This window comes from Hypanus sabinus, chromosome 16, assembly GCF_030144855.1.
Source record: "Hypanus sabinus isolate sHypSab1 chromosome 16, sHypSab1.hap1, whole genome shotgun sequence".
NCBI lineage: Eukaryota > Metazoa > Chordata > Chondrichthyes > Myliobatiformes > Dasyatidae > Hypanus > Hypanus sabinus.
The window spans coordinates 47,239,302-47,266,775 of NC_082721.1; the positions used below are offsets into that span (position 1 = coordinate 47,239,302).

The 27,474-nt window shown below is 48.2% G+C and overlaps 1 protein-coding gene across 5 annotated transcripts in view; it reads left to right on the top strand.

Moving 5' to 3' along the window:
- LOC132406273 (phospholipid phosphatase-related protein type 3-like) overlaps window positions 1–27,474 on the top strand; it is an 83,770-nt gene that overhangs the window by 51,184 nt on the left and 5,112 nt on the right. For 4 of the 5 annotated variants that reach the window (XM_059991684.1, XM_059991685.1, XM_059991687.1 and 1 more), the window contains 5 exons: window positions 6,265–6,450; window positions 7,087–7,216; window positions 13,725–13,920; window positions 21,107–21,164; window positions 21,661–21,834. In XM_059991684.1, coding sequence (XP_059847667.1) covers window positions 6,265–6,450; window positions 7,087–7,216; window positions 13,725–13,920; window positions 21,107–21,164; window positions 21,661–21,834 — 744 coding nt within the window. Of the gene's footprint in view, window positions 1–387; window positions 461–6,264; window positions 6,451–7,086; window positions 7,217–13,724; window positions 13,921–21,106; window positions 21,165–21,660; window positions 21,835–27,474 lie in introns of all 5 variants that reach the window. The other variant, XM_059991683.1, reaches the window with a different exon arrangement.

The window sequence follows — 27,474 nt, forward strand, 5'->3', positions numbered from 1 at the left end:
TATGGTTATATGGTTACATGAGCAATAGAGCCCGAGGTCCAGCTGATGCCAAAGGGGACTGTTCGGAGTAGGTCAATGCTGAACTTGCTCTGAGTTTTATGGTTGCCTTACTAGTGGCCCTTAACCGTACAAGTGATCGCATGTGATTCACTATGTTCCCAGAGTGCTGTATAAATGCAAGTTTTCATTGAGGGAAGACTGTGAGCCACAGAACATTCTAGAATGGTGATCCGGAAGGAGAAAAGATTGGGTCGTTCGAAGATCTACTTCCCTGAAATGAGTACGGGAGTGACCTGCTGTAGTCGATGGAAGGAGGCGCCTATTCGCTGGCAGAGGCCTTACACCATTCAGTACTTCCAATTAATTCTCTAGTTCCTATTTGTACAGTATTCATACTGAGTGGGAACAAACTCAGAACGAATCACGGGATGGGTTCCTGTCGGTGACGGGTGTGTCACAGGTGGGTTCCTGTCGGTGACGGGTGTGACACAGGTGGGGTTCCTGTCGGTGACGGGTGTGTCACAGGGTGGGTTCCTATCGGTGACGGGTGTGACACAGGTGGGGTTCCTATTGGTGACGGGTGTGACACAGGGTGGTTCCTATCGGTGACGGGTGTGACACAGGGTGGGGTTCCTGTCGGTGACGGGTGTGACACAGGGTGGGGTTCCTGTCGGTGACGGGTGTGACACAGGGTGGGTTCCTATCGGTGACGGGTGTGACACAGGGTGGGTTCCTGTCGGTGACGGGTGTGACACAGGGTGGGTTCCTGTCGGTGACGGGTGTGACACAGGATGGGTTCCTATCGGTGATGGGTGTGACATGGGGGGATTCCTGTCGGTGACGGGTGTGACACAGGTGGGGTTCCTATTGGTGACGGGTGTGACACAGGGTGGTTCCTATCGGTGACGGGTGTGACACAGGGGGGTTCCTGTCGGTGACGGGTGTGACACAGGTGGGGTTCCTGTCGGTGACGGGTGTGACACAGGTGGGGTTCCTATTGGTGACGGGTGTGACACAGGGTGGTTCCTATCGGTGACGGGTGTGACACAGGGGGGTTCCTGTCGGTGATGGGTGTGACACAGGTGGGGTTCCTGTTGGTGATGGGTGTGACACAGGGGGGTTCCTGTCGGTGATGGGTGTGACATGGGGGGGTTCCTGTCGGTGATGGGTGTGACACAGGGGGGTTCCTGTCGGTGATGGGTGTAACATGGGGGGGTTCCTGTCGGTGACGGGTGTGACACAGGTGGGGTTCCTGTCGGTGACGGGTGTGACACAGGTGGGGTTCCTATTGGTGACGGGTCTGACACAGGTGGGGTTCCTATTGGTGACGGGTGTGACATGAGGGGGGGTTCCTATCGGTGACGGGTGTGACACAGGGTGGGTTCCTGTCGGTGACGGGTGTGACACAGGGTGGGTTCCTATCGGTGACGGGTGTGACACAGGGTGGGTTCCTGTCGGTGACGGGTGTGACACAGGGTGGGTTCCTATCGGTGATGGGTGTGACACAGGGTGGGTTCCTGTCGTTGACGGGTGTGACACAGGTGGGGTTCCTATTGGTGACGGGTGTGACACAGGGTGGTTCCTATCGGTGACGGGTGTGACACAGGGTGGGTTCCTGTCGGTGACGGGTGTGACACAGGGTGGGGTTCCTGTCGGTGACGGGTGTGACACAGGGTGGGTTCCTATCGGTGACGGGTGTGACACAGGGTGGGTTCCTGTCGGTGACGGGTGTGACACAGGGTGGGTTCCTGTTGGTGACGGGTGTGACACAGGTGGGGTTCCTGTCGGTGACGGGTGTGACACAGGTGGGGTTCCTATTGGTGACGGGTGTGACACAGGGAGGTTCCTATCGGTGACGGGTGTGACACAGGGGGGTTCCTATTGGTGACGGGTGTGACACAGGTGGGGTTCCTATCGGTGACGGGTGTGACACAGGTGGGGTTCCTATTGGTGACGGGTGTGACACAGGGGGGTTCCTATCGGTGACGGGTGTGACACAGGGTTGGGTTCCTGTCGGTGACGGGTGTGACACAGGATGGGATCCTGTCGGTGACGGGTGTGACACAGGTGGGGTTCCTATTGGTGACGGGTGTGACACAGGGTGGGTTCCTGTCGGTGACGGGTGTGACACAGGGTGGTTCCTATCGGTGACGGGTGTGACACAGGGTGGGGTTCCTGTCGGTGACGGGTGTGACACAGGTGGGGTTCCTATCAGTGACGGGTGTGACACAGGGGGGGTTCCTGTCGGTGACGGGTGTGACATGGGGGGGGTTCCTGTCGGTGACGGATGTGACACAGGGGGGTTCCTATTGGTGACGGGTGTGACACAGGATGGGTTCCTATCGGTGACGGGTGTGACACAGGTGGGGTTCCTATCGGTGACGGGTGTGACACAGGATGGGTTCCTGTCGGTGAGGGGTGTGTCACAGGATGGGATCCTGTCGGTGACGGGTGTGACACAGAGTGGGTTCCTGTCGGTGAGGGGTGTGACACAGGATGGGATCCTGTTGGTGATGGGTGTGACACAGGGTGGGTTCCTGTCGGTGAGGGGTGTGTCACAGGATGGGATCCTGTCGGTGACGGGTGTGACACAGGATGGGATCCTGTCGGTGACGGGTGTGTCACAGGCTGGGTTCCTATCGGTGACGGGTGTGACACAGGGTGGTTCCTATCGGTGACGGGTGTGACACAGGGTGGGGTTCCTGTCGGTGACGGGTGTGACACAGGGTGGGGTTCCTGTCGGTGACAGGTGTGACACAGGGGGGTTCCTGTCGGTGACGGGTGTGACACAGGGTGGGTTCCTATCGGTGACGGGTGTGACACAGGTGGGGTTCCTATTGGTGACGGGTGTGACACAGGGTGGTTCCTATCGGTGACGGATGTGACATGGGGGGATTCCTGTCGGTGACGGGTGTGACACAGGTGGGGTTCCTATCGGTGACTGGTGTGACATGGGGGGGTTCCTGTCGGTGTCGGGTGTGACACAGGGTGGGTTCCTATCGGTGACGGATGTGACATGGCGGGGTTCCTGTCGGTGACGGGTGTGACACAGGTGGGGTTCCTATTGGTGACGGATGTGACATGGGGGGGGTTCCTATCGGTGACGGATGTGACATGGGGGGGTTCCTATCGGTGACGGGTGTGACACAGGTGGGGTTCCTATTGGTGACGGGTGTGACACGGGATGGGTTCCTGTCGGTGACGGGGGTGACACAGGTGGGGTTCCTAGCAGTGACGGGTGTGACACAGGTGGGGTTCCTATCGGTGACGGGTGTGACACAGGATGGGTTCCTATCGGTGACGGGTGTGACACAGGATGGGTTCCTATCGGTGACGGGTGTGACATGAGGGGGGGTTCCTGTCGGTGACAGGTGTGACACAGCGGGGTTCCTATTGGTGACGGGTGTGACACAGGTGGGGTTCCTGTCAGTGACGGGTGTGACACAGGGGGGTTCCTATCGGTGACGGGTGTGACACAGTGGGGGTTCCTGTCGGTGACGGGTGTGACACAGGATGGGATCCTGTCGCTGACGGGTGTGACACAGGGGGGTTCCTGTCGGTGACAGGTGTGACACAGGGGGGTTCCTATCGGTGACGGGTGTGACACAGGGTGGGTTCCTATCGGTGACGGGTGTGACATGAGGGGGGGTTCCTGTCGGTGACGGGTGTGACACAGGGTGGTTCCTATCGGTGACGGATGTGACACAGGGGGGTTCCTGTCGTTGACGGGTGTGACACAGGATGGGTTCCTGTCGGTGACGGGTGTGACACAGGGGGGTTCCTGTCGTTGACGGGTGTGACACAGGATGGGTTCCTGTCGGTGACAGGTGTGACACAGGGGGGTTCCTGTCGTTGACGGGTGTGACACAGGATGGGTTCCTGTCGGTGACAGATGTGACACAGGGTGGGTTCCTGTCGGTGACGGGTGTGACACAGGGGGGTTCCTGTCGTTGACGGGTGTGACACAGGATGGGTTCCTGTCGGTGACAGGTGTGACACAGGGGGGTTGCTGTCGGTGACGGGTGTGACACAGGCTGGGTTCCTATCGGTGACGGGTGTGACACAGGGTGGGGTTCCTGTCGGTGTCGGGTGTGACACAGGGTGGGTTCCTGTCGGTGACGGGTGTGGCACAGGATGGGTTCCTATCGGTGACGGGTGTGACACAGGTGGGGTTCCTGTCGGTGACGGGTGTGACACAGGGTGGGTTCCTGTCGGTGACGGGTGTGACACAGGGGGGTTCCTATTGGGGACGGGTGTGACACAGGGGGGTTCCTATCGGTGACGGGTGTGACATGGGGGGGTTCCTGTCGGTGACGGGTGTGACACAGGTGGGGTTCCTGTCGGTGACGGGTGTGTCACAGGATGGGATCCTGTCGGTGATGGGTGTGCCACAGGATGGGTTCCTGTCGGTGACAGGTGTGACACAGGATGGGATCCTGTCGGTGACGGGTGTGACACAGGATGGGATCCTGTCGGTGACGGGTGTGACACAGGATGGGATCCTGTCGGTGACGGGTGTGACACAGGATGGGATCCTGTCGGTGACGGGTGTGACACAGGATGGGATCCTATCGGTGACGGGTGTGACATGGGGGGGTTCCTGTCGGTGACGGGTGTGACACAGGTGGGGTTCCTGTCGGTGACGGGTGTGTCACAGGATGGGATCCTGTCGGTGATGGGTGTGCCACAGGATGGGTTCCTGTCGGTGACAGGTGTGACACAGGATGGGATCCTGTCGGTGACGGGTGTGACACAGGATGGGATCCTGTCGGTGACGGGTGTGACACAGGATGGGATCCTGTCGGTGACAGGTGTGACACAGGATGGGATCCTGTCGGTGACGGGTGTGACACAGGATGGGATCCTGTCGGTGACGGGTGTGACACAGGATGGGTTCCTGTCGGTGACGGGTGTGACACAGGATGGGTTCCTGACAGTGACGGGTGTGTCACAGGATGGGTTCCTATCGGTGACGGGTGTGACACAGGATGGGATCCTGTCGGTGACAGGTGTGACACAGGATGGGTTCCTGTCGGTGACGGGTGTGACACAGGGGGGTTCCTATCGGTGACGGGTGTGACACAGGATGGGTTCCTGACGGTGACGGGTGTGACACAGGATGGGTTCCTGACGGTGACGGGTGTGTCACAGGATGGGTTCCTATCGGTGACGGGTGTGACACAAGGTGGGTTCCTGTCGGTGACGGGTGTGACACAGGATGGGTTCCTGACGGTGACGGGTGTGTCACAGGATGGGTTCCTATCGGTGACGGGTGTGACACAGGATGGGATCCTGTCGGTGACAGGTGTGACACAGGATGGGTTCCTGTCGGTGACGGGTGTGACACAGGGGGGTTCCTATCGGTGACGGGTGTGACACAGGATGGGATCCTGTCGGTGACGGGTGTGCCACAGGATGGGTTCCTGTCGGTGACAGGTGTGACACAGGATGGGTTCCTGTCAGTGACAGGTGTGTCACAGGATGGGATCCTGTCGGTGACGGGTGTGACATGGGGGGGTTCCTGTCGGTGACGGGTGTGACACAGGTGGGGTTCCTGTCGGTGACAGGTGTGTCACAGGATGGGATCCTGTCGGTGATGGGTGTGCCACAGGATGGGTTCCTGTCGGTGACGGGTGTGACACAGGATGGGATCCTGTCGGTGACGGGTGTGACACAGGATGGGATCCTGTCGGTGACGGGTGTGACACAGGATGGGATCCTGTCGATGACAGGTGTGACACAGGATGGGATCCTGTCGGTGACGGGTGTGACACAGGATGGAATCCTGTCGGTGACAGGTGTGACACAGGATGGGTTCCTGACGGTGACGGGTGTGACACAGGATGGGTTCCTGACGGTGACGGGTGTGTCACAGGATGGGTTCCTATCGGTGACGGGTGTGACACAAGGTGGGTTCCTGTCGGTGACGGGTGTGACACAGGATGGGTTCCTGACGGTGACGGGTGTGTCACAGGATGGGTTCCTATCGGTGACGGGTGTGACACAGGATGGGATCCTGTCGGTGACAGGTGTGACACAGGATGGGTTCCTGTCGGTGACGGGTGTGACACAGGGGGGTTCCTATCGGTGACGGGTGTGACACAGGATGGGATCCTGTCGGTGACAGGTGTGACACAGGATGGGATCCTGTCGGTGATGGGTGTGACACAGGGTGGGTTCCTATCGGTGACGGGTGTGACACAGGGTGGGTTCCTATCGGTGACGCATGTCACATTATAGTGATAATTGACATTCACCTTGCAGCTTCCCATTGTGGCTTCGTCCATCGTTACTCTTTATTTTCTGGAACTGACTGACCTCTTCAGACCAGCGAAGGTGGGCTTTCAGTGCTATGACCGAGCGCTAAGCATGCCTTACGTCGAACCCAGTGAGGAACTTATCCCTTTGCTGATGCTCCTCAGCCTGGCCTTTGCTGGTCCAGCAGCCTCTGTAAGTAGCTCTGCCTTCCCTCAATAATGAACAGCTCCCCCTCCTCCTGTTCTAGCTATCATGGCTGTATCAGCTCCCTTTGCTGGATTTGCCCCAGAGCCCGCAGCACTTCACAAGAAACAGCCTTGAGTGAACAGGGTCAGTGCCGCTAACCTCTGCACCCTTAACTTACTCTTTGTTGAGTCCTTGTAGCACTGTATTGGCAAAGACTAGAGTCAAACATACAAATGATGATGGACAGAAAATTCTCCTCTAGTCCTGACGTGCTGATGAGATTTCCATTGCTCATTGGGGATTGGGGAACCCTTGTTGCAATTTTGCCTGTGTTTAAATCAATGTCTGTCCAGTCTAAATGTACCTCAATTTGCCAAGAGTGTTAGATTCTGGTCCTTTGAATGATGACCATCTGGCCCAAGCTTTTGTATCACAAGATTCAGACTTTCCATCTCATCCACTAACTTGGTCAGAACTTGCCAGCTGTCCCACTGCTACAGAGGTGCTTTGCTACAAAGCCTTCCAAGCGCTGTTGTTGCTGAGGTGATATGTAAATGCAGGTACTTTTAAGCATATTGTGTTACTCTCTATTGCAGCCTTCAGTTTTCATGGTACCTGTGCTGTGTGGTTTTTCCGCCACAGATTATGATTGGTGAAGGGATTGTCTACTGCTGCCAGTCAAAACTGAAGAATAAGGAATGCTCCGAAGGCAGCATTAACGCAGGTGGCTGTAACTTCAACTCCTTCCTCCGACGCACCGTAAGGTTTGTTGGTAGGTTCAGCAGTGCTTTACTCAATGCATTGTTTAACACAAGTTCTGAGGCAATGGAAAGGCAGGGACCAACCTATGACTAAACATGTCATCAGCCTCTATTACTTAGTCTACAGCAGGGGCAGGTTTAATGCAAGGAAATTGACGTGCTAGACAGTTTTGGCAAGCCTTTTCTCACAATCTCACAAGATCCTTGGCAAAAGTCTATGTACTGAGGACTTGTGAAAAGATTGGTGGGAAGTGAATGTGTTGGAGATGTACAGTGTTTTGGCCAGTGTTGGGGATCACAGGGTCATGGTTGTACAAAGAGCAGGCACTTCATATCTGAGGTTCATGGAACAGTATTGTCAGGTTCTGTGGAATGCTAAGTTAAAACTTGCAGGGTGCACTGCAGAGAGGGGTTTAGAGATGCCGCCAGCAGTCATGAGTACTGTCTCCCTGCAGCAAGCACAGGATGTAACATTAACCATAAATCTCCTGTGAGAGATCATTGAGGCCCTCCATTGGCCAAGGTTGACCACGGATGCATCCTACCTGTCCACATGATACAGAAGTGTGGGCAGTATGATATGGAGAGCCAGCTTTTGCCCGTGTAGCAGGCTCCCTCTCTCCACACAGCTGATGAATCCAAAGGAACAACAGAGACTAATTCAGTTGGCACCTGTTGCTAGTCAGTGTTAAACTCAATGTCAGACTGCCTTAGGGACCCCAGCTTGGGATTCTTCCTCCAGATTTGCTCCTGAAGCCTTCCCCTTAAGTGGGTATCATTGCAAGGCAGTGGAGGTTTGAGATCAGAGTTTTCATTCTCCTAGATGATCTGCCAAACGTGGCTGATGAACCCATCTGTCCAAAGCAACTGCTTTAATGTGCTATTAACCCACTTTTCCCCCTTTTCCTCTCAGTAGAAATGGTTCTGCCAGGCTTAGTAGGTGATTCACACACGAAGGCCAGGAACTGGACTTGGTTGTCAGAGGCTATTTAAGATGCACGCCATTGGCAGCATTCAATGGGTAGTGGGAGTTTGTCACTGCCACCTCTCCCGGCTATGACAACCTTAAGGAGATCAAAGTAGGATAATTTCCCAGGCAATCTGTAGAAGAAACTGCAGACTCTTCAACATTGTAGGTGAGTGAAGCCGCCCTGCCTCTGATGAATGTTATATCAGGCAGAAACTGATCTCTACCAGATAAAATACCTGGCTCTTCTCCACACCATCTTCCCCTGGGGAAAGCTTCACCTACTGGTTCTTCAACTTATGGTTGTGACCACTGAACTCAAATTATTTAGAATGGAGTAACATATATTCTACTATTTCCTCCTCCATCATACTATCTTCACACTAATGTGAACACACTATCTTCAGGTCTAACTTATTAATAAGTTAGAAGTGAGTATTAATCAGTTGGACTTCACTGTACCTTCTCCAAGCCGCACAACCACCCATTGTGTTCGATAATGAGATAGTGATGAGGGACTGGGGGAGGTTCGAGAGATAGCAATCAAGGACAGGATTAGCAGCCATTTGTTCAAGTGCAGATTGATTGCAGAAAGGCAGCCTTGGTCATTTCAAGCAAATCTAATCTAACTAATGTGACAGCTTTTTTGATGTAGTAACAGAAGGTTGATGAGAGAAAGTAGTTGACATGACATGGCTGGACTTCAAAAGGCAGGTGATGGAGTACCACGTTGCAGGCTTGTCATCAAGATTGAGATGCGTGATATGAAAGCAGAAAGGATGTGAACTTAGCTGAGTAACAGGAGCCAAAGGGGAGGGGTAAAAGGGAGGACTGGAGCTAAGTGTAGAGTGAAGTTCCCTAGAGAGTCTGTGACGGGGAATATACCCTTCTTTCATGTATATTAAATGTGTGTCCACGGCACAGTTCTGCAGTTGACACAGAACATAAATCTTTTTGAACCATGATTAATTAACTTCAAGAGGTGCAATGGCAGCAGGTGAAATCTAATACCTCTAAATTTGAGATGTTACATTTTGGCAGAAAAAATACACAATTCTGAAATGGGAACAAGGTTTTGGGGTACATAGAGCTCTGTGCTGCCACCATTTTAGGTCTGCCCTCTCCATGAGAACAGGATGTACCCAAGGGTTGGTGATGGAGGAACCCGGCACATTATGTAAAAGGCCTGATCCCAAAACACCGATCATCCCTCTGCCTCTATAGATGCTGCCCGTGGCACCGAGTTCCCCCAACAGTTTGTGCTTTGTCTGTAATATGTGACTCGATGAATTTGGTTTTGTCAGGCTTGTGTTTAACTAGTCTGCAGGACATCTCTCCCAACTTAGTCACAAGATTTTTGAGAGTAGGTATTGGCATTGTCACTTGAGCTGGGGGCAACTTTGTCCAAAGTCAATGCTGCGCTACTCTACACAGTTGTATTAATTCCCTCCTTAAATATAGTGTAGGGGGAGACTGAGTAGTGTGTTCAGCCATTTCAGAGGGCCTTCAATGATCAGTCACATTGTTGCCTCCAGCTAAATGGATTCTGAAAGCTCAGTGAACAAGGAGAAGAGATTGGCCCAGTCACCAAAGTGCTCTGAAGTTTGAACAAAGAAATGCCTTTCTTATATGGAAATTGATTAGTTGGATACAGATACTGACCAACTGTAAACCTTGTGTATGTTCTAATTGTTTATTTGCATAATCAATCACACTACGAATATGCATACAGGTGTTAATAGCCAATAGAAACTACAAGTTAATAGCCAGTAATACCTCAGAGTTAAAGTGATTGTCCAATATATGGTGTGCACCTTGCATCCTTACCTTGTCTTGTTATGCCAAATGGCCTTGGTACCCAGCCTTGAACAGAAAGGCCATGCAAAGGGAAGCTGGGCTTTGAAGGGTGGACGACTGTTCCTGTCAGCTCATCTTGACTGTTGCATCAATGAACTTCCACACACCCTGAAAAAGCTGTACAAAGGGAAGTCCAGCTCACAGAGGTTTGGTTCAGCTTGAAACTGTACAATGTCTGTACTCTGTGCTGTCAGCAGCACAACATTTTACCCCCTGCCTTGCTGCAACATTTATCACACGTTGGGTCTGGAGTCTAGGTCAGATTGGGGAAGGGTGACAGACACTGTGCTACACTATTCTGTGTTCTCCTCCCAGCAGTGCATTGCAGAGCCACACTAGCAGTTGTACTTTGACTACCTGCGATGGGATGAAAACTAAGGGTGTTAACACTAAGCTGCAGCTGCCATTTAACGTTCATTGTTGGCACAGTAGAGCAGTGACCTGCATTAAGTCCTGGTTCCCGGTGCTATCTCTGTGGAGGTTGCGTGTTCTCTCTAAAACTGTGCATATTTTCCATGGCTGCTCTGCTTTCCTTACATATCCCATAGGCAGGTCAGTGGCCAGCTGAAACTGCCCCAAGTGATTGGTAGAATCGATGACAATGGAAGGTGAATGTAAAAAATAAAGCTTGTGTAAATGGGAGCATGATAGCACAGAACTGATGGGCCAAAAGGAGCGTTTCCACTATGACTGACAGGCTGTCCTCTGTGAAGAATACTTAGCTCCTGTCCCTGTAGAGCCTGTTTTAAATTGAGAACAGAATGGATTAGAGCAATGAAATTTCCAATAAGTTATTTCATTTGAGGCGATTTCAGCAAGCTGTTTTGGCTCACTGTGACTTTAATTCAAATTCAGCAACATGAAAGGTCATCTCTGCCTTTTGCTTTTTGCATGATAATAAATCTGAAAGCCAACATCTGTGTCCCTAACCTGGACTTCAAAGGGAGTTTGTATCGATGAACTTGATGCCATCTGGACTCACTGCTTGGGAGAGATCTTGCTGCAGAATTGCATCTATGAGTAATTCTTCCTGTAGAAAACAGATAGTTAAGTCAGTAGCCAAATAAGTAGGAACAGTCTTCAAATACTCTATGCTGTTTATAATTGAATCCCCATTTCTATTCAGTGTTGAGTATTTAAAGCAACACAACTGCTCTCTGGAGATCACCAGACACTAAAGGGAAATGAATTCTGACAGGCTTAATTCACTTCTCATTGCATTGAGTGTGTAACACAGTATTGAGCATTAATTACCACTAACTTGATCGGATAAGTTTACAGAATATGGTGATAAAGAATATTGCATCAGCATGGTTTCTGCACTGGTGTCCGATAAACTTTCAATGGGTTTGAGTATAAGAGTTGGAATGTTATGGTGAGGTTGTATAAGGCCGAATTTGGAGTATTGTGAGCAGTTTTGGTCACTGAATTACAGGAAGGATATTAATAAAGTTGAAAGAGTACAGAGAAGGTTTACAAAGATGTTGCCGGGACTTGAGAAACTGAGTTACAGGGAAAGTTGAATAGGTTAGGACTTCATTCCTTGGAGCGTAGAAGAATGAGAGGAGATTTGATAGAGGTATATAAAATAATGATGGGTATAGATAGAGTGAATGCAAGCAGGCTTTTTCCACTGAGGCTAGGGGAGAATAAAACCAGAGGACATGGGTTAAGGGTGAAGGGGGAAAAGTTTAAAGGGAACATTGGGGGGGCTTCTTCACACAGAGAGTGGTGGGAGTGTGGAATGAGCTGCCAGATGAAGTGGTAAATGAGGGCTCACTTTTAACATTTAAGAAAAACTTGGACAGGTACATGGATGAGAGGTGTCTGGAGGGATATGGGTCAGGTGCAGGTCAGTGGGACTAGGCAGAAAAGTGGTTTGGCACAGCCAAGAAGGGCCAAAAGGCCTGTTTCTGTGCTGTAATGTTCTATGGTTCTATGGGTTGTTAAAATGACAAGGTGCCCTCCTCTACGTATGAACCATCATCATAACGTAGGGTAAACTGGTTTCCAATAGACAATAGGAGCAGGAGTAGGCCATTCGGCCCTTCAAGCCAACACCACCATTCACTGTGATCATGGCTGATCATACACAATCAGTACCCCATTCCTGCCCTCTCCCCATATCCCTTGACCCCGCTATCTATGAGCTCTATCTAACTCTCTCTTGAATGCATCCAGAGACTTGGCCTCCACTGCCTTCTGGAGCAGAGCATTCCACATATCCACCACTCTCTGGGTGAAAAAGTTTTTCCACATCTCTGTTCTAAATGGACTACCCTTTATTCTTAAACTGTGGCCTCTAGATCTGGACTCATCCATCAGTGGGAACATGCTTCCTGCCTCCAGTGTGTCCAATCCCTTAATAATCGTATATGTCTCAATCAGATCCCCTCTCATCCTTCTAAATTCCAGTGTATACAAACCCAGTCGCTCCAATCTTTCAACATATGACAGTCCCGCCATTCCAGGAATTAACCTCGTGAACCTATGCTGCACTCCCTCAATAGCAAGAATGTCCTTCCTCAAATTTGGAGACCAAAACTGCACACAATACTCCAGGTGAAGTCTCACCAGGGCCATGTACAGTTGCAAAAGGACCTCCTTACTCCTATACTCAATTCCTCTTGTTATAAAGGCCAGCATGCCATTAGCTTTCTTCACTGCCTGCTGTATCTGCATGCTTGCTTTCATTGACTGATGTACAAGAACACCTAGATCTTGTTGTACTTCCCTTTTCCTAACTTGACTCCATTTAGATAGTAATCTATCTTCCTGTTCTTGCCACCAAAGTGGATAACCTCACATTTATCCACATTAAACTGCATCTGCCATACACTTGCCTACTCACCCAACATGTCCAAGTCACCCTGCATTCTCATAACATCTTCCTGACATTTCACACTGCCACCCAGCTTTGTGTCATCAGCAAATTTGCTAATGTTACTTTTAATCCCTTCATCTAAATCATTAATGTATATTGTAAACAGCTGCAGTCCCAGCACCGAACCTTGCGGTACCCCACTGGTCACAGCCTGCCACTCCGAAAGGGACCTGTTAATCGCTACTCCAACTTTCTCATCTGCATTCCCTGTGGAACTTGATGCTGTCATCCCAAGACAGTATTGATATTTAACGTACTGTCTCGGATTTAAAAAGTGGAAGCTGTAGGATTAGTGAGTTTCAGTGAAACCCTTCAAGCAACAGCAAGGAATCTGCTCGGGGGGGGGGGGGGAGGGCGGGGTTGGTGGTGTTGACCAGCATCTGTGGGAGGAAAGAAAGAAATTTGAGGTCAAAACCCTGCATCAAGGCTTCAGTACCTTTGTGACTCAATCACTTGTCTCTCTCCTTAAATGTTGCACAGCTCCAGTGACTCAAGTTTGATTCTGACCTTGGATGCTCTCTGTGTGGAGTTTGCATGTCCTCCTGTGACTGTTTGGGTTCCGCTTGAGGTGTTTAAGTTTTCCTGCTATATCCTGAAAATGTGCAGGTCAGTAGGTTAATTTGCTGCTGTAAATTGCCCCTGGTTTTCTGGTGAGTGGTAGAATCTGGGGGATTACTGGGTATGTGGAGACAGTAAAATAGAGTTGGTCATTTTGTGTAAGTGAATGGTCAGTCCGCACCTGCACTTTGCTGTATCTTCTTGTAACTGTGTAACTTGACCAGCTTCCATCAGTGTTGTCTTGGTGTTGCAGGTGTACACGTCTTTGGACTCTGTGCCACAGCTCTTGTGACCGACATCATTCAGCTGGCGACTGGGTACCATGCCCCTTTCTTCCTCACCGTGTGCAAGCCAAACTACACCCTGCACGGCATCTCCTGTGACAACAACCCTTACATTACCAAGGATATCTGCTCTGGCTCTGACCATCATGCCATTGTGTCAGCGAGGTAGGCTGGCACTCACACTCGGGTTTAGCTGTCCTCAGAGCTTTCTCATGGTGAATTATTACTAAATGGTTTGATCTCTTTGTCATGAATTCAGCCTCCTCACTGTGTCAACGTACTGGAAGCTGCGAGTTTTTGAGCACATTTTTCTTCACTAACAATGAAAAATTGAGATGAACCCTTCCACATTGTTCTCTTGTTTTGTTTGTCCAGAGTACAGATTTATTTTATCACTCTTGGTAGCTATCCCTCTCAGTCCCTGATTTATATTCTAGCCTCCATGACCGCGAACACTCAGTGTGTGGATGGTTTTTATCTGTGCTTTCTGCCCCTTGCTGATTTGTCACTCCATCATCGAAAGAGATTCTCTTCCTAGATTTTCCTCTGTGTTCCTTCTTCCCATGTAGTAATATCAGGGTTACCCGCCTTCGTTCCTCTTGTATCCACCTCATATAAAAGTTTTTAATTCCCAGTGTTGATCAATGACAAGTATATTTCCATAATGGCTACTAAATTGTACATATTTATTTCTTTTTGTACCATTAATTCATCTTTTGTGTTGTGCGTGTTGTGCTCGCTGCATGCATTCGGATAAACAGCCCTCTTTTCCCCTACTCTTCCCTCGACTAAAGACTAATATATATTCTAATGTCTCTATACATGTCACTAATCCTCATTAGTGACTACAGTGGCGTTAACAGCCAATGCCAAGCTTCTCAATGGATTAACAAGTTAGAGCAAATTGGGAACAGATGTATTTGAGGAAATTTAAATCAGAAATACAGAGGTTGTTTCGGGAGCACCTGCTTGGGGTTCTGGACAGGTTTGTCCCATTTGAGGCAGGGGAGGGAAGGTAGGATGAAGGAGCTGTGGTTGACAAGTGAAGTGGGCATCTAGGCAATAGGAAGGTGCAAGCATACTTAAAGTTTAGGAAGCAAGGTTCAGGTAAAGCTCTCGAGAGTTATGAGGGAGTCAGAAGCTAAGAAGGGTCTTGGGAAAGCTAGAAGGGACATGTGAAAGCCTTGACAAGTAGGATTAAGGAAATCCCCCAAGGCATTGTACACATACAGTATGCCAAGAACATGAGGATGACTAGAGTGAGGGTAGGATCATTTGGGGACATCATTTTTATGTCTAGATTCAGAAGAGCTTCTTAATGAATGCTTAGCTTCAGTATTGACCAATGAGAGGGATATTGGTGAATGAGAGGGCAGGCTAATGTGCTGGAATTTATGAAAAATGTTCGGATAACAAAGACCCTGGTCCCGGAAGAGATATACCCTATATAACCATGGTGGAAATGGCTGATACAAGAGAGCATCATTTTAATATGTTTAGAAGGAAGTATTGGTGGAGGGGGTGTGGTGTTAGAGAGAGGTTTTCTCAGGATCCCGAGAGGGCATAATTTTATAGTGAATGGATGGGGGGATGTCAGATAGGTTTTGAGTGGTAAGTGCACAGATTGCACTGCTGGAGGTGGTGGTAGAGGCAGATATATTAGAGACATTGAACTGACTCTTAGATAGACACATGGAAGTGGAGGGCTGTGTAACAAACAAGAGAATATCTGCAGATGTGAGAAATCCGAGCAACACACGTAAAATGCTGAAGCAACTCAGCAGGCCAGGCAACATCCATGGAAAGAAGCACAGTCGACATTTCAGCTTTTTTCCATTGATGCTGCCTGGCCTGCTGAGTTCCTCCAGCATTTTAAGTGGAGTGTTATGTGGGAGGGTTAGACTGAGCTTGGAGTAGGTTAAGAGGTCAGCAAAATATTGTGGGCTGAAGGGCCTGTGCTGTGTTATGTTCTATCCCCTGAAAAGATTTTACAGCTAATTCTATTATTTATTTCATTATATCTTTAGGAATATGATGCAATCAGTATGTCCCTATGTTAATTGTATCATCCAAGCAATACTTTCTGTTTGTAATAGAATGTCATTTGTATTCCTTCCTTAAGCAATGAGGTGTTTGTTCATACATTGCGATGCGACAGATGACGCTATGAAAGACACAGTGGAAGTAACAGCAGCAACTGCACAGAGTAGCTAAACCACAAAGAGCTTTTCATGTTCTTTTAAACAAAAATAGACCATTCATTTGGTGGTGAGCATTTTACTTTGTTAACAGGCTAACTGTTTGATGTCCCTACCTCATTCAGATGAAAGATGACAGACATCAGGTCTTGTGTAGGAGGGGAATCACATAGACTTGACCAGAAATTAACATGTTTGCTTCCTAAGGGACCAGTTGGGATTTTATGACAACTTTTTGTTCCCGTCAATCTGTGGTAGCTAGATCTGAGCTCAGTTTTGTGGATTACCTGTTCATCATTGTGTGGGCTAGCAATTTAGCTTGTGGATGGAAGGATATCAGTGTGGAATTTACAGGTACATATATCATTTTCTTTCCAAAATTATTCAGGATCCCAGTGCACCAAGACTTATGACCACCCTTAGCAACACTGGCATGTTTGTGATCCACGCCACATCCTCTCTGAGCATTGCTCCACCCTTCCCTCTCCAGCACAGGCTTCTGCCAAAGCCCCACCACCCCAGTCTGCCACCTGTATCGGCATTTTTACTTGCACTTTTGTCCTAGATATAGTTACACTCAGCTGCTGTAGGAGAGATCTCAATTGACACCTCACTCAGCAGAACTTCAATACAAGGGGAAATCCTTGCAGTCACATCCCATCACATCTCAGTATGGTAGAAGGAGGTTACAAAGATCTGCAAAGGATGAGACCATAAGACGATCGAATACAGGCATGAGAACTTGGATGTGAGATGCAGTTCAACCAAAAACTGGTGCAGAGATAAAGGTGAGTGGAAGTTGGTGCAAGTTAAGAGGACAACAGAATTTAGGATAAATTGGGTTGATGGAGATAGGAAGAAGGTTTGAGAACAGTCAGGTAACATTGAAGTAACTGGCCTGGAGGTGACATGGGACTGCTGAAACCTTCAGATGGATCTGACATGAGGTGGAGGCAACGGGAAGTGGAAATGTGGGGTCTAGGTGTTGGAAGCTTATCTAGGTGACAAGTATGTGATCGTCAGTCTCTGGGAAGGTCTGCTGAAGGGATGGAAGCAGAATAAGTTGAATCTAGTGTATGAGAGGTTACCCAACTAGCATGGCAGACAGTAGGTGGATGTCCCAACTAACTGAAGAAGTTCAGGTTGGGTGTGAATTCCTTAGAATATGATCCATGGGACTGGTGTAAACCAGTGATCATGATTCTCCTCCAACCTCCTCTTGGCATTGAGAGCCAGAGTCATATCAGAGCAAAGAGCATCAACTGCATGTATAGACACCAGCCAGCAGCCTAGTTGTCAGCTACTTTGCCAGCTAGTCTCACAAGTTATTCTTGTTCTCAGAGAAAGAGACTTGCTTTCTTAAAGAGAATTGATTTTCCTTCGAGTGTTCTTTGAGCCAATTGGAACCTATAATAATGAAAATTTTCATACGTTTCAGCAAGACTGAGGCTCTGACAGAGTAGATCAGTCTTTTAATAAGCCTGCTCCCACATTGTGCTAATTCATCTGTTAGTATCTTGAGCCTCTGTGAAAAGGATGTCTGTTTCCCTGCAACACACAAAATGCTGGGGGGACACAGCAGCCCAGGCAGCATCTATAGGGAGAAGCGCTGTCGACGTTTCGGGCCGAGACCCTTCGTCAGGACTAACCAAAAGGAAAGATACTAAGAGATTTGAAAGTAGTAGGGGGAGGGGGAAATGCGAAATGATAGGAAAAGACCGGAGGGGGTGGGATGAAGCTAGGAGCTGGAAAGGTGATTGGCGAAAGTGATACAGAGCTGGAGAAGGGAAAGGATCATGGGACGGGAGGCCTCGGGAGAAAGAAAGGGGGAGGGGGGGAAGCACCAGAGGGAGATGGAGAACAGGCAGAGTGATGGGCAGAGAGAGAGAAAAAAACAAACAATTAAATATGTCAGGGATGGGGTAAGAAGGGAAGGAGGGGCATTAACGGAAGTTAGTTCATGCCATCAGGTTGGAGGCTACCCAGCTGGTATATAAAGTGTTGTTCCTCCAGCCTGAGTGTGGATTCATCTTGACAGTAGAGGAGGTCACAGATAGACATATCAGAATGGGAATAGGACGTGGAATTAAAATGTGTGGCCACTGGGAGATCCTGCTTTTTCTGGCGTAGGTGTTCAGCGAAACGGTCTCCCAGTCTGCGTCGGGTCTCACCAATATATAAAAAGCCACACCGGGAGCACCGGACGCAGTATACCACACCAGCCGACTCACAGGTGAATTGTTACCTCACCTGGAAGGACTGTCTGGGGCCCTGAATGGTGGTGAGGGAGGAAGTGTAAGGACAGGTGTAGCACTTGTTTCACTTACAAGGATAAGTGCCAGGAGGGAGATCAGTGGGAAGGGATGGGGGGGACGAGTGGACAAGGGAGTCGTGTAGGATCCCTGCGGAAAGCAGAAAGGGGGGGAGGGAAAGATGTGTTTGGTAGTGGGATCCCTTTGGAGGTGGCGGAAGTCACAGAAAATTATACGTTGGACCTGGAGGCTGGAGGGGTGGTAGGTGAGGACAAGGGGAACCCTATCCTGAGTGGGGTGGTGGGCGGATGGGGTGAGGGCAAATGTGCGGGAAATGGGAGAGATGCATTTCAGAGCAGAGTTGATGGTGGAAGAAGGGAAGCCCCTTTGTTTAAAAAAGGAAGATATCTCCTTCGTTCTGGAATGAAAAGCCTCATCTTGAGAGCAGATGCAGTGGAGATGGAGGAATTGTGAGAAGGGGATAGCATTTTTGCAAGAGACAGGGTGGGAAGAGGAATATTCCAGGTAGCTGTGAGAGTCTGTAAGCTTATAGTAGGTATCAGTAGATAAGCCGTCTCCAGAGATGGAGACAGAAAGATCAAGAAAGGGGAGGGAGGTGTCGGAAATGGACCAGGTAAATTTGAGGGCAGGGTGCAAGTTGGAGGCAAAGTTAATGAAGTCAACGAGCTCAGCATGTGTGCAGGAGGCAGCGCCAATGCAGTCGTCGATGTAGCGAAGGAAAAGAGGGGGACGGATACCTGTATAGGGTTGGGAAATGGACTGTTCCACAAAACCAACAAAAAGGCAAGCATAACTGGGACAACACACACAAAATGCTGGTGGAACACAGCAGGCCAGGCAGCATCTATAAGGAGAAGCACTATCAACGTTTCGGGCCGAGACCCTTCGTCAGGACTAACCGAAAGGAAAGATAGCAAGAGATTTGAAAGTAGTGGGGGGAGGGGGAAATGCGGCATAACTGGGACCCATGCGGGTGCCCATGGCTACACCCTTGGTTTGGAGGAAGTGGGAGGAGCCAAAGGAGAAATTATTGAGAGTAAAAACTAATTCCGCTAGACAGAGGAGAGTGGTGATAGAGGGGAATTGGTTAGGTCTGGAATCCAAAAAGAAGCAAAGAGCTTTGAGACGGTCCAGGTGGGGGATGGAGGTATATAGGGACTGGACGTCCATGGTGAAAATAAGACGGTGGGGGCCAAGCAACTTAAAATCATTGAAAAAATTCAAAGGATGAGAAGTGTCACGAACATAGGTGGGAAGAGAGGTTGAACAAGGGGAGATAAGATGGTGTCAAGGTATGCAGAAATGAGTTCAGTGGGGCTGGAGCAAGCTGAAACAATGGGTCTGCCTAGACAGACAGGTTTGTGGATCTTGGGTAGGAGGTAGAAACGAAAAGTGCAGGGTGTGGGAACTATGAGGTTGGTAGCAGTGGATGGGAGATCCCCAGAGCTGATAAGGTTGGTGATGGTATAGGAGACAATGGCCTGATGCTCCTTAGTGGGGTCATGATCAAGGGGTAAATAAGAGGAGGTATCAGAGAGTTGTCACTGTGCCTCAGCCAGGTAGAGGTCAGTACGCCAGATAACAACAGCTCCCCCCTTATCAGCAGGTTTTATAGTGAGGTTGGGATTGGTGCGGAGAGCAGAGCGTTCGGAAGGAGTGAGGCTGGAATTGGAACAGGGTGTGGTGAAGTCGAGACGGTTGATGTCCCATCCTGTCACGAATTAGCAATAAAGAGATCCAGGGCAGGCAGAAGACCAGAGCGGGGTGTCCATGAAAAGGAGGAGGGTTTTCCTTCCCCCCTGTTTCTGCTTTCCACAGGGATCGCTCCCTACGTGACTCCCTTGTCCACTTGTCCCCCCCATCCCTTCCCACCGATCTCCCTCCTGGCACTTACCCTTGTAAGCGAAACAAGTGCTTCACCTGCCCTTACACTTCCTCCCTCACCACCATTCAGGGCCCCAGACAGTCCTTCCAGGTGAGGCGACACTTCACCTGTGAGTCGGCTGGTGTGGTATACTGTGTTCGGTGCTCCCGGTGTGGCCTTTTATATATTGGTGAGACCCGACGCAGACTGGGAGACCATTTTGCTAAACACCTACACTCGGTTCACCAGAGGAAGCAGGATCTCCCAGTGGCCACACATTTTAATTCCACGTCCCATTCCCATTCTGATATGTCTATCCATGGCCTCCTCTACTGTCAAGATGAAGCCACACTCAGGTTGGAGGAACAACACCTTATATACTGGCTCGGTAGCCTCCAACCTGATGGCATGAACATTGACTTCTCTAAATTCTGTTAATGCCCCTCCTCCCCTTCTTACCCCATCCCTGACATATTTAGTTGTTTGTTTTTTTCTCTCTCTGCCCATCACTCTGCCTGTTCTCCATCTCCCTCTGGTGCTCCCCCCTCCCCCTTTCTTTCTCCTGAGGCCTCGTGTCCCATGATCCTTTCCCTTCTCCAGCTCAGTATCACTTTCGCCAATCACCTTTCCAGCTCCTACCTTCATCCCACCCCCTCCGGTCTTTTCCTATCATTTTGCTCTTCCCCTCCCCCTCCTGCTTTCAAATCTCTTACTATCTTTCCTTTCAGTTAGTCCTGACGAAGGGTCTCGGCCCGAAACATCAACAGCACTTTTCCCTATAGATGCTGCCTGACCTGCTGTGTTCCACCAGCATTTTGTGTGTGTTGTTTGCATTTCCAGCATCTGCAGATTTCCGCGTGTTTCCTCTGTACTCTTTCTACTTTGTTGACATCTTTCCTATAATTCGGTGACCAGAACTGTACACAACACTCCGATGGCAAGGGTAGAACAGATTAGAGATCACTGCTCAAGGTGGGGTTTTCTTTAGCTTAACTCTTCATTCTTCTTACCCACAGGAAGAGCTTTCCTTCCCAACATGCCACAATCTCTGCCTTTGCAGCGGTGTACATCTCGGTGAGTCTCTCAGCTCTTTAACAGGGACTGTTTCACTGGGCATCATAACAATAAACTCTAAAGAATGAGACAATCCTGTTCTATGTTCCTTCCAAATGACTCAAATGGCTCCCGTTGTGCTAGATCACAACACTCTCTCAGCAGCTCTACAGAGAGATTGAGCAGAGCTGCCTTGTTTCTTTTGTGATTTGGACTTGAATGATGATCTCATGAACATATTTAAAAGGATTTTTATAGTGTATATGAAGTGTTCCTGGTTGGGAAATCAAGTATGATGTGCCATAAAGTTAATATAGATTTATTGGGTACATAAATCAGGAAGCAATTTCTTATGCAATATGTGGCTATAATCTGGAACTCTCTGCCCAGGAGGTACTGGAGCATTGAAGAATGAGATGGATGTATTTCTGGAGGGATTGAGGGGATTAAAGCTGAGCTATGGATTAGCATGATCTGATTGAATAGGATATTGATATCTCCCATGCTTTTCTTTCAGATGTACTTTAACTCCACGATATCTGACTGCACCAAGCTACTGAAGCCAGTTCTGGTATTCGCCTTTGCAATTGGTGCAGGAATCTGTGGCCTGACTCAGATCACTCAGTACAGAAGCCACCCGCTGGATGTGTATGTGGGCTTTATCATTGGGGCCGGGATTGCTGCATACCTGGTGAGTGGTGGTAATGTAGACATAAGTGATATAGGGAGTCAACGACAAGGGGATGAATGTCCTCTAGCTGTCTCCCATTCTTGTCAACAGCACCCCCCCCCCCCCAGGACCCCTGGGGAAAAGTAGTTGTTTTAATTCATAAACAAGAGATTCTGCAGATTCTGAAAATCTAGAGCAACACACACAAAATGTTGAACAAACTCAGCAAGTAATGCAGCAGCTATGGAGGGGAATAAGCATTTGATGTTTCAGGCTGAGACCCGTCATCAGGATTGGCCCAAACATTAACTGTTTATTTCCCTCCTTAGATGCTGCCTGACTCGATGAGTTCTGCTGGCATTTTGTGTGTGTTACTATAATTCTGCCCTTTTCAGCCCAGGTTCAAGAACATCTCATTAACTATTTGGTTCTTAGACCAGCCTGCACAACCTAGTCACTGCCTGCATATAGCAACAGTATGATTGTTCGCTTCACTTGTGACTGTTGTATATCTAAAATTACCTGCCTGTGATGCTCCTGCAGGAGGATTTTTCATTGCTCCTCTGCACACATGTGCATGTGATAATAAACTCAACTCTGGCTTCAATAGGTTTCATTTAATGTCAGAAAATATATACAACATACATCCTGAAGTTCTTTTTCTTTGCAAACATCCACTAAAACTGAGGAGTGCCCCAAAGCCCCCCCCCCCCCCAGCTCCCCCTCCCACGCACAAGCAGCAGCAAGGCAAAACCCCCCTCCCCAACCGGAATAAAATCATCAGCACCCCCCACCGAGCACTCAAATGTACAGCAAGACATCAATAAAGACACAGACATGCAGACTCCAAAGACTGCTCGTTCACGTGGTAATTCAACATACCACAGGCTCTCTCTCTCTCTCTCTCTCCCTAATAGGGGAAAAAGAGGTGTTCCTGTTTCACAGCAAGAGGGGAGACATAACAAACAACTCGCTGATTTATGGTGTTAGAAGTCCATTGCGTTGCTTTTTCCGAGCTCTGCGCCCAAAGGGCTCGGGTCCCTGGATACACAGCCCACGACAGCTATCCTGCTGCCTCAATGTTCCATGTTCTCCTGCATTGCCTCAGACAGGGTTACCGCCATTGAACCCAGAGCCACGGCAATCCGGCTCCCCAAAGGCATGCTAGTCTTGGGTTACCAAAAAACGACCAGTCATGAGGCCCTGAGAGCGGGTCCCATTCCCGCAACAAACCAAAGTCAGCGTGTAACTCCAGGTCAGGGGCTTCAAAAGAATCCTGAAAAGGAAAAAAAAAGTCAAAGATAGAAATAGAGTTGTTTCCAAAAATACAAGCAATGGAGTCGCCATTTAACACCATCACTTCACTCTGCCTTTCAACTCTGATTTTCATCACAGATAGCTAAACGTATTTCCCAAGCACAGGAAGATGTCATATTTGACAGCAAGATAAATGTCTCAGTTTCAGAATGAATGGCAGTGAGTTCTCCTTGTCATCTTAGACCAACAATAGTGTCACCCTGGGTAGTGAAGTTGCCTCATGCAGTTCTTGCGCTTTACAACCATGAGATGGGAACTTTAAGATGCCTGAGAGTGCAGCTTAATAGCTCATCTGACAGAGAGCACCTGCACTGGTTCTTCCCTGGAGAGTGTTTCTAGAGTGCGTCCGTGAGGAACACTTGAATCGGTTGTTCTAAACCTGAAAAACTGAGCAACATCACACGATTGACTAAAGATCAGTTGAGAGGCAATGTCACTTAACATAACAGACAGAAACTTGGGAGTGACATGTTGCCTCAATTAGTCGTTGCAAGAGTCATTACTAAACCATTTAGACCAGGAGCCATAGGAACAGAATTATGCCATTCAGCCCATCGAATCTGCTCTGCAATTCAATTATGGCTAATTTATTATTCCCTTTCAACCCTATTCTCCTGCCTTCTTCCAGTAATCTTGGACACCCTCATTAATCAAGAAACAATCAACCTCTGCTTTAAATATACCTAATGATATGGGATTTGCAGCCATCAGTGACAATGAACTCCACAGATTTGCCACCTTTTGGGTAAACTGACAGGCCTGTGATCTGGTTCTTATTTTATCAATGTGCATAGAAATATTTTGACTAAGTAATTCCATCTGGCTGGTTAGTTGTTTTATTTATGAGACAGTTGCTCATTCTGCACAATGCACGTTAGACATCCACAGGGATGCCCCAAGATAGAATCTCATTAACTGGACACTGAGCACCAGCAGGAAACATTACCGGTGCCTTGCCAGCAAAATCAGACACTCAGCCCCATGAATGAAAAACTCCAATTCAAAATCCTCCCGTTTTGTTCTGATGGCGTAACGTCAAACTGCTCAAAGGTGCATTTTGACATTTACAAAATTCCTCCCTTACTTATGTTTAGCTTTAAAGTAACAGGATACATAGTGTGCCTTTGTGATCGCCCAGCTATAGAGAGGATTTTATTAAGGTGGAAAGATTCACGAGGATGTTACTGGGACTGGAGGGCTTGGACAACTGCAAGCTGAGAGGTGATCTTTATGGAGGCATGGAAAATCATGATGGGCATAGAAAATGTGGAAGGATAAAATCTTTGTCCCATGATAGGGGAGTCTAGAAACAATCCACCTGCTGAACTTCACTGCACTCCCCCTATTGCAGGTATACCCTCCCTGCGGTAAAGAGGTCAGACCTGGTCTAGACAAGTCCCTGTATAATTGGTACAGGGTACCTCTTCCCTCATACTCAAGTCTTCTTACAATGAAAGCTAATTTACCTTCCCAGCTGCTAGCTGAACAAAGACATACCAGCCTGTTCCTCTGCACCACATAACCTTTCAATCTCTCAACATTTAAGGAAAGCTCAGCCTTTCTTTTCTCTGTGACAAAGATAACTTCACATTTTTCCCAGATTGCTCCATTTATTCTGTTCGTCACCATTCATTTAGCCAGACTGCTCAATGGAACATGCTCAGAGATGGCGTAACTTCCCAGCCTTGCATCTCTGGACAATCAGTCACCAATGACTGACATTTACAGAGCCGAGTCAAATGTCTATGTAAGGGTCACAGTGCAAAGGAGCGTGAATAAGCTTTCACATCAAGCTACATAGCGTGATCATAGTGATGAAGGAGCTTCCCAAAGGAGGAAGGAATGAAATGGAGAGAAAGAAAAAGCTGATGAAAATTTCAGAGCTATTGGCCAGTCACAATCAGCTTTATATCACTGACATTTTTCAAGAATTTTGTTGTTGTATGGCAGCAGTACATTGCAAGGTACAAATTACAAAAACAAATAAATAATGATAAAGATAATAATGAGGTAGTATTCATAGACTGTTCAGGAATCTGATTGTTGAGGGGAAGAAGCTGTTCCTTAAATGCTGAGTGTGAGTCTTCGGGCTCCTGTATCACCTCCTTGATAGTATAAAGCAGCTGAGGATATGGCCACTGGGGAGAGACAAAACTAGGAAATGTTCCGCAGCTGGAATGGTGAGTGTAGAAGATGCAGGGATTGTAGCGCTGGAGAAGATCACGGTTGGTGGTTGAATACACACTTTGGGTCTGGGAGAGGTTACATGTAGGATTGCAGAACTGAAGGAGATTACGTGAGTGGATGGACGTGCAGAGAACAAGACTGGAGGGGTTTGTTTACATGGAGTGTTGTAAACCAGGCAAAGTTGCCTGGAGCTCTGGCTAAATGTCAGGGAATACAGTATGGCTGGATTATATGGAGGCTTATAATTCTGGAGGTGGTTTGGTAGACAACTGTGAGTCTGGGAAGTTACACAGAGGGTTATAAGGCTGGAGGAGATGATGTAAAGAGCCAAGTAGGAGGAAGTTAGGTGGATGAAGGGGAATAAATGCAGATTTGTGAAGATGGGGTAGGTTATATGATGGCTGTAGGGTTACAGGAGTTTCTAAAGCATGTTAGAGTTAGAGGAAGTTACATGGTCTTAAGGCTGAAGGAGGTTACATTAAGGAAAATGAGAATGAGGCTTGCAATGTTTAATAGGATTTTGGACAGACAGGGAATGAAGGGATATAAATCTTGTGCAGGCAAATAGAATCATTTAAACTAAAGGACCTGTTCCTGTGTTGCATTGTTCTATACTCTATTTTAAAAGTGGAATGCTGGTGCAGGAAGTTTGCTGAGCTGCACAATGGGAGATACATCATGAAATCTTGGATCAGATCAAATGTAGGCTAGGACTGGAGTTGTGAGTTTAATGCCACATGCACAAGTACATGTATACACAGATGCAATGTGAAAGTTGCAGCAGTATCACAAGTACATGGGATCAGATACACAAGGAAAACAAATTAAAATAAATTATACATCATTTTTACAAGAAAAAACACAATTGAATACGACCAGACAATCCATTTTAGTGCAAAGTTATCATAGTGTTGTTATACTGAGGTAGTGATTAAGTTTGTGGGTTGGTACAAGAACAGAATGGCTGAAGTGAGGTAGCTGTTTTTGAACCTGTTGGTGTGGGACTTCAGGCTTCTGTACCTTCCACCTGACACCATCTGCGGGAAGGTGGCATGGTCTGGATGGTGAGCATCTGTTGAAACTTGCAGTTGACTCATGGTCCCATCTCCTCCAGGACAGCTCAGGCTGCCGGAGAAATCTCTGCTGCCTTGTCTGTTTCTGACAGCAGTGCTCATCAGGCTCCTACTTTCTCTGAACTGAAGCATAGCTAGCAGGGCTAGGTCCAATTATGAGTCAGCTTGACAAAGGCTGCTCCTTCCTTGGGTACACTGTGAAGCAATGCTATGGAATGAACTGATTCCTGGCTATGTACAGTACATGTCTGTCAGCTAGCTGTTCCCATGGGAAACTCTTCACCACGGTGCTGGCTACGGGTATTAATTACACATCCAAATGTGACAAGTGGTGAACATTCCAGGGTAATTATAGCTGAGCAAATGTTTCAACAATACACTGCTTACTGAAGCAAGTCTTCATCTGTGTGTTTCCGATGGGACTGGATAAAGAGTAGGTGATCTCTCGACAGCTGTAAATATCATAACTCAACATCCATCGTTCCCTCACTATTGTAAACTTCAGTGGAGTCATCAAAACTACCTGGCACCTTATAAGTGAGAACAGTTCCTTTTTTGAAAAGGAATTGCAGATCATCATGAGAAGAACATGCTCTGTGATGCTCTCAAAAAGAAACCTTCACAGTGATCAAATAGTTAGAAGCTGTTCAGCCCCAGAGACTATTCTGATACTCATTTAGATCACTGCTGCTCTGTATTTTCATTCCATTTAACTGCCTCGGCTCCACGTCACTCAAACATACTTCAACAAAAACCTAGTGGTTCCAATCCAGAGGAGTCCGCCTCCTGGAGAGAGATCCCTACCAGCCACATCCCTACCAGCTTTTGACTGAATGCACAAAATCTTGTTTCGTTCTACAGAGTCTCTTGCTTTAACTTCAATATTACGTCTCCTAACTTACCCAGTGGCAGAAATAATCTCTCTTTTTTTCTGCCCTATTGAATCTCTTCACCACCTTGATTGTTTCACCTGCTTGACATTGTGCACTCGAAGGAACACAAGCCAGATTTTGCAAAGAGAGCAATAATTTAACTCTTTAGTCTACATAGAAGAATAGTTCCAAGACACTGTTAGGAGGACACA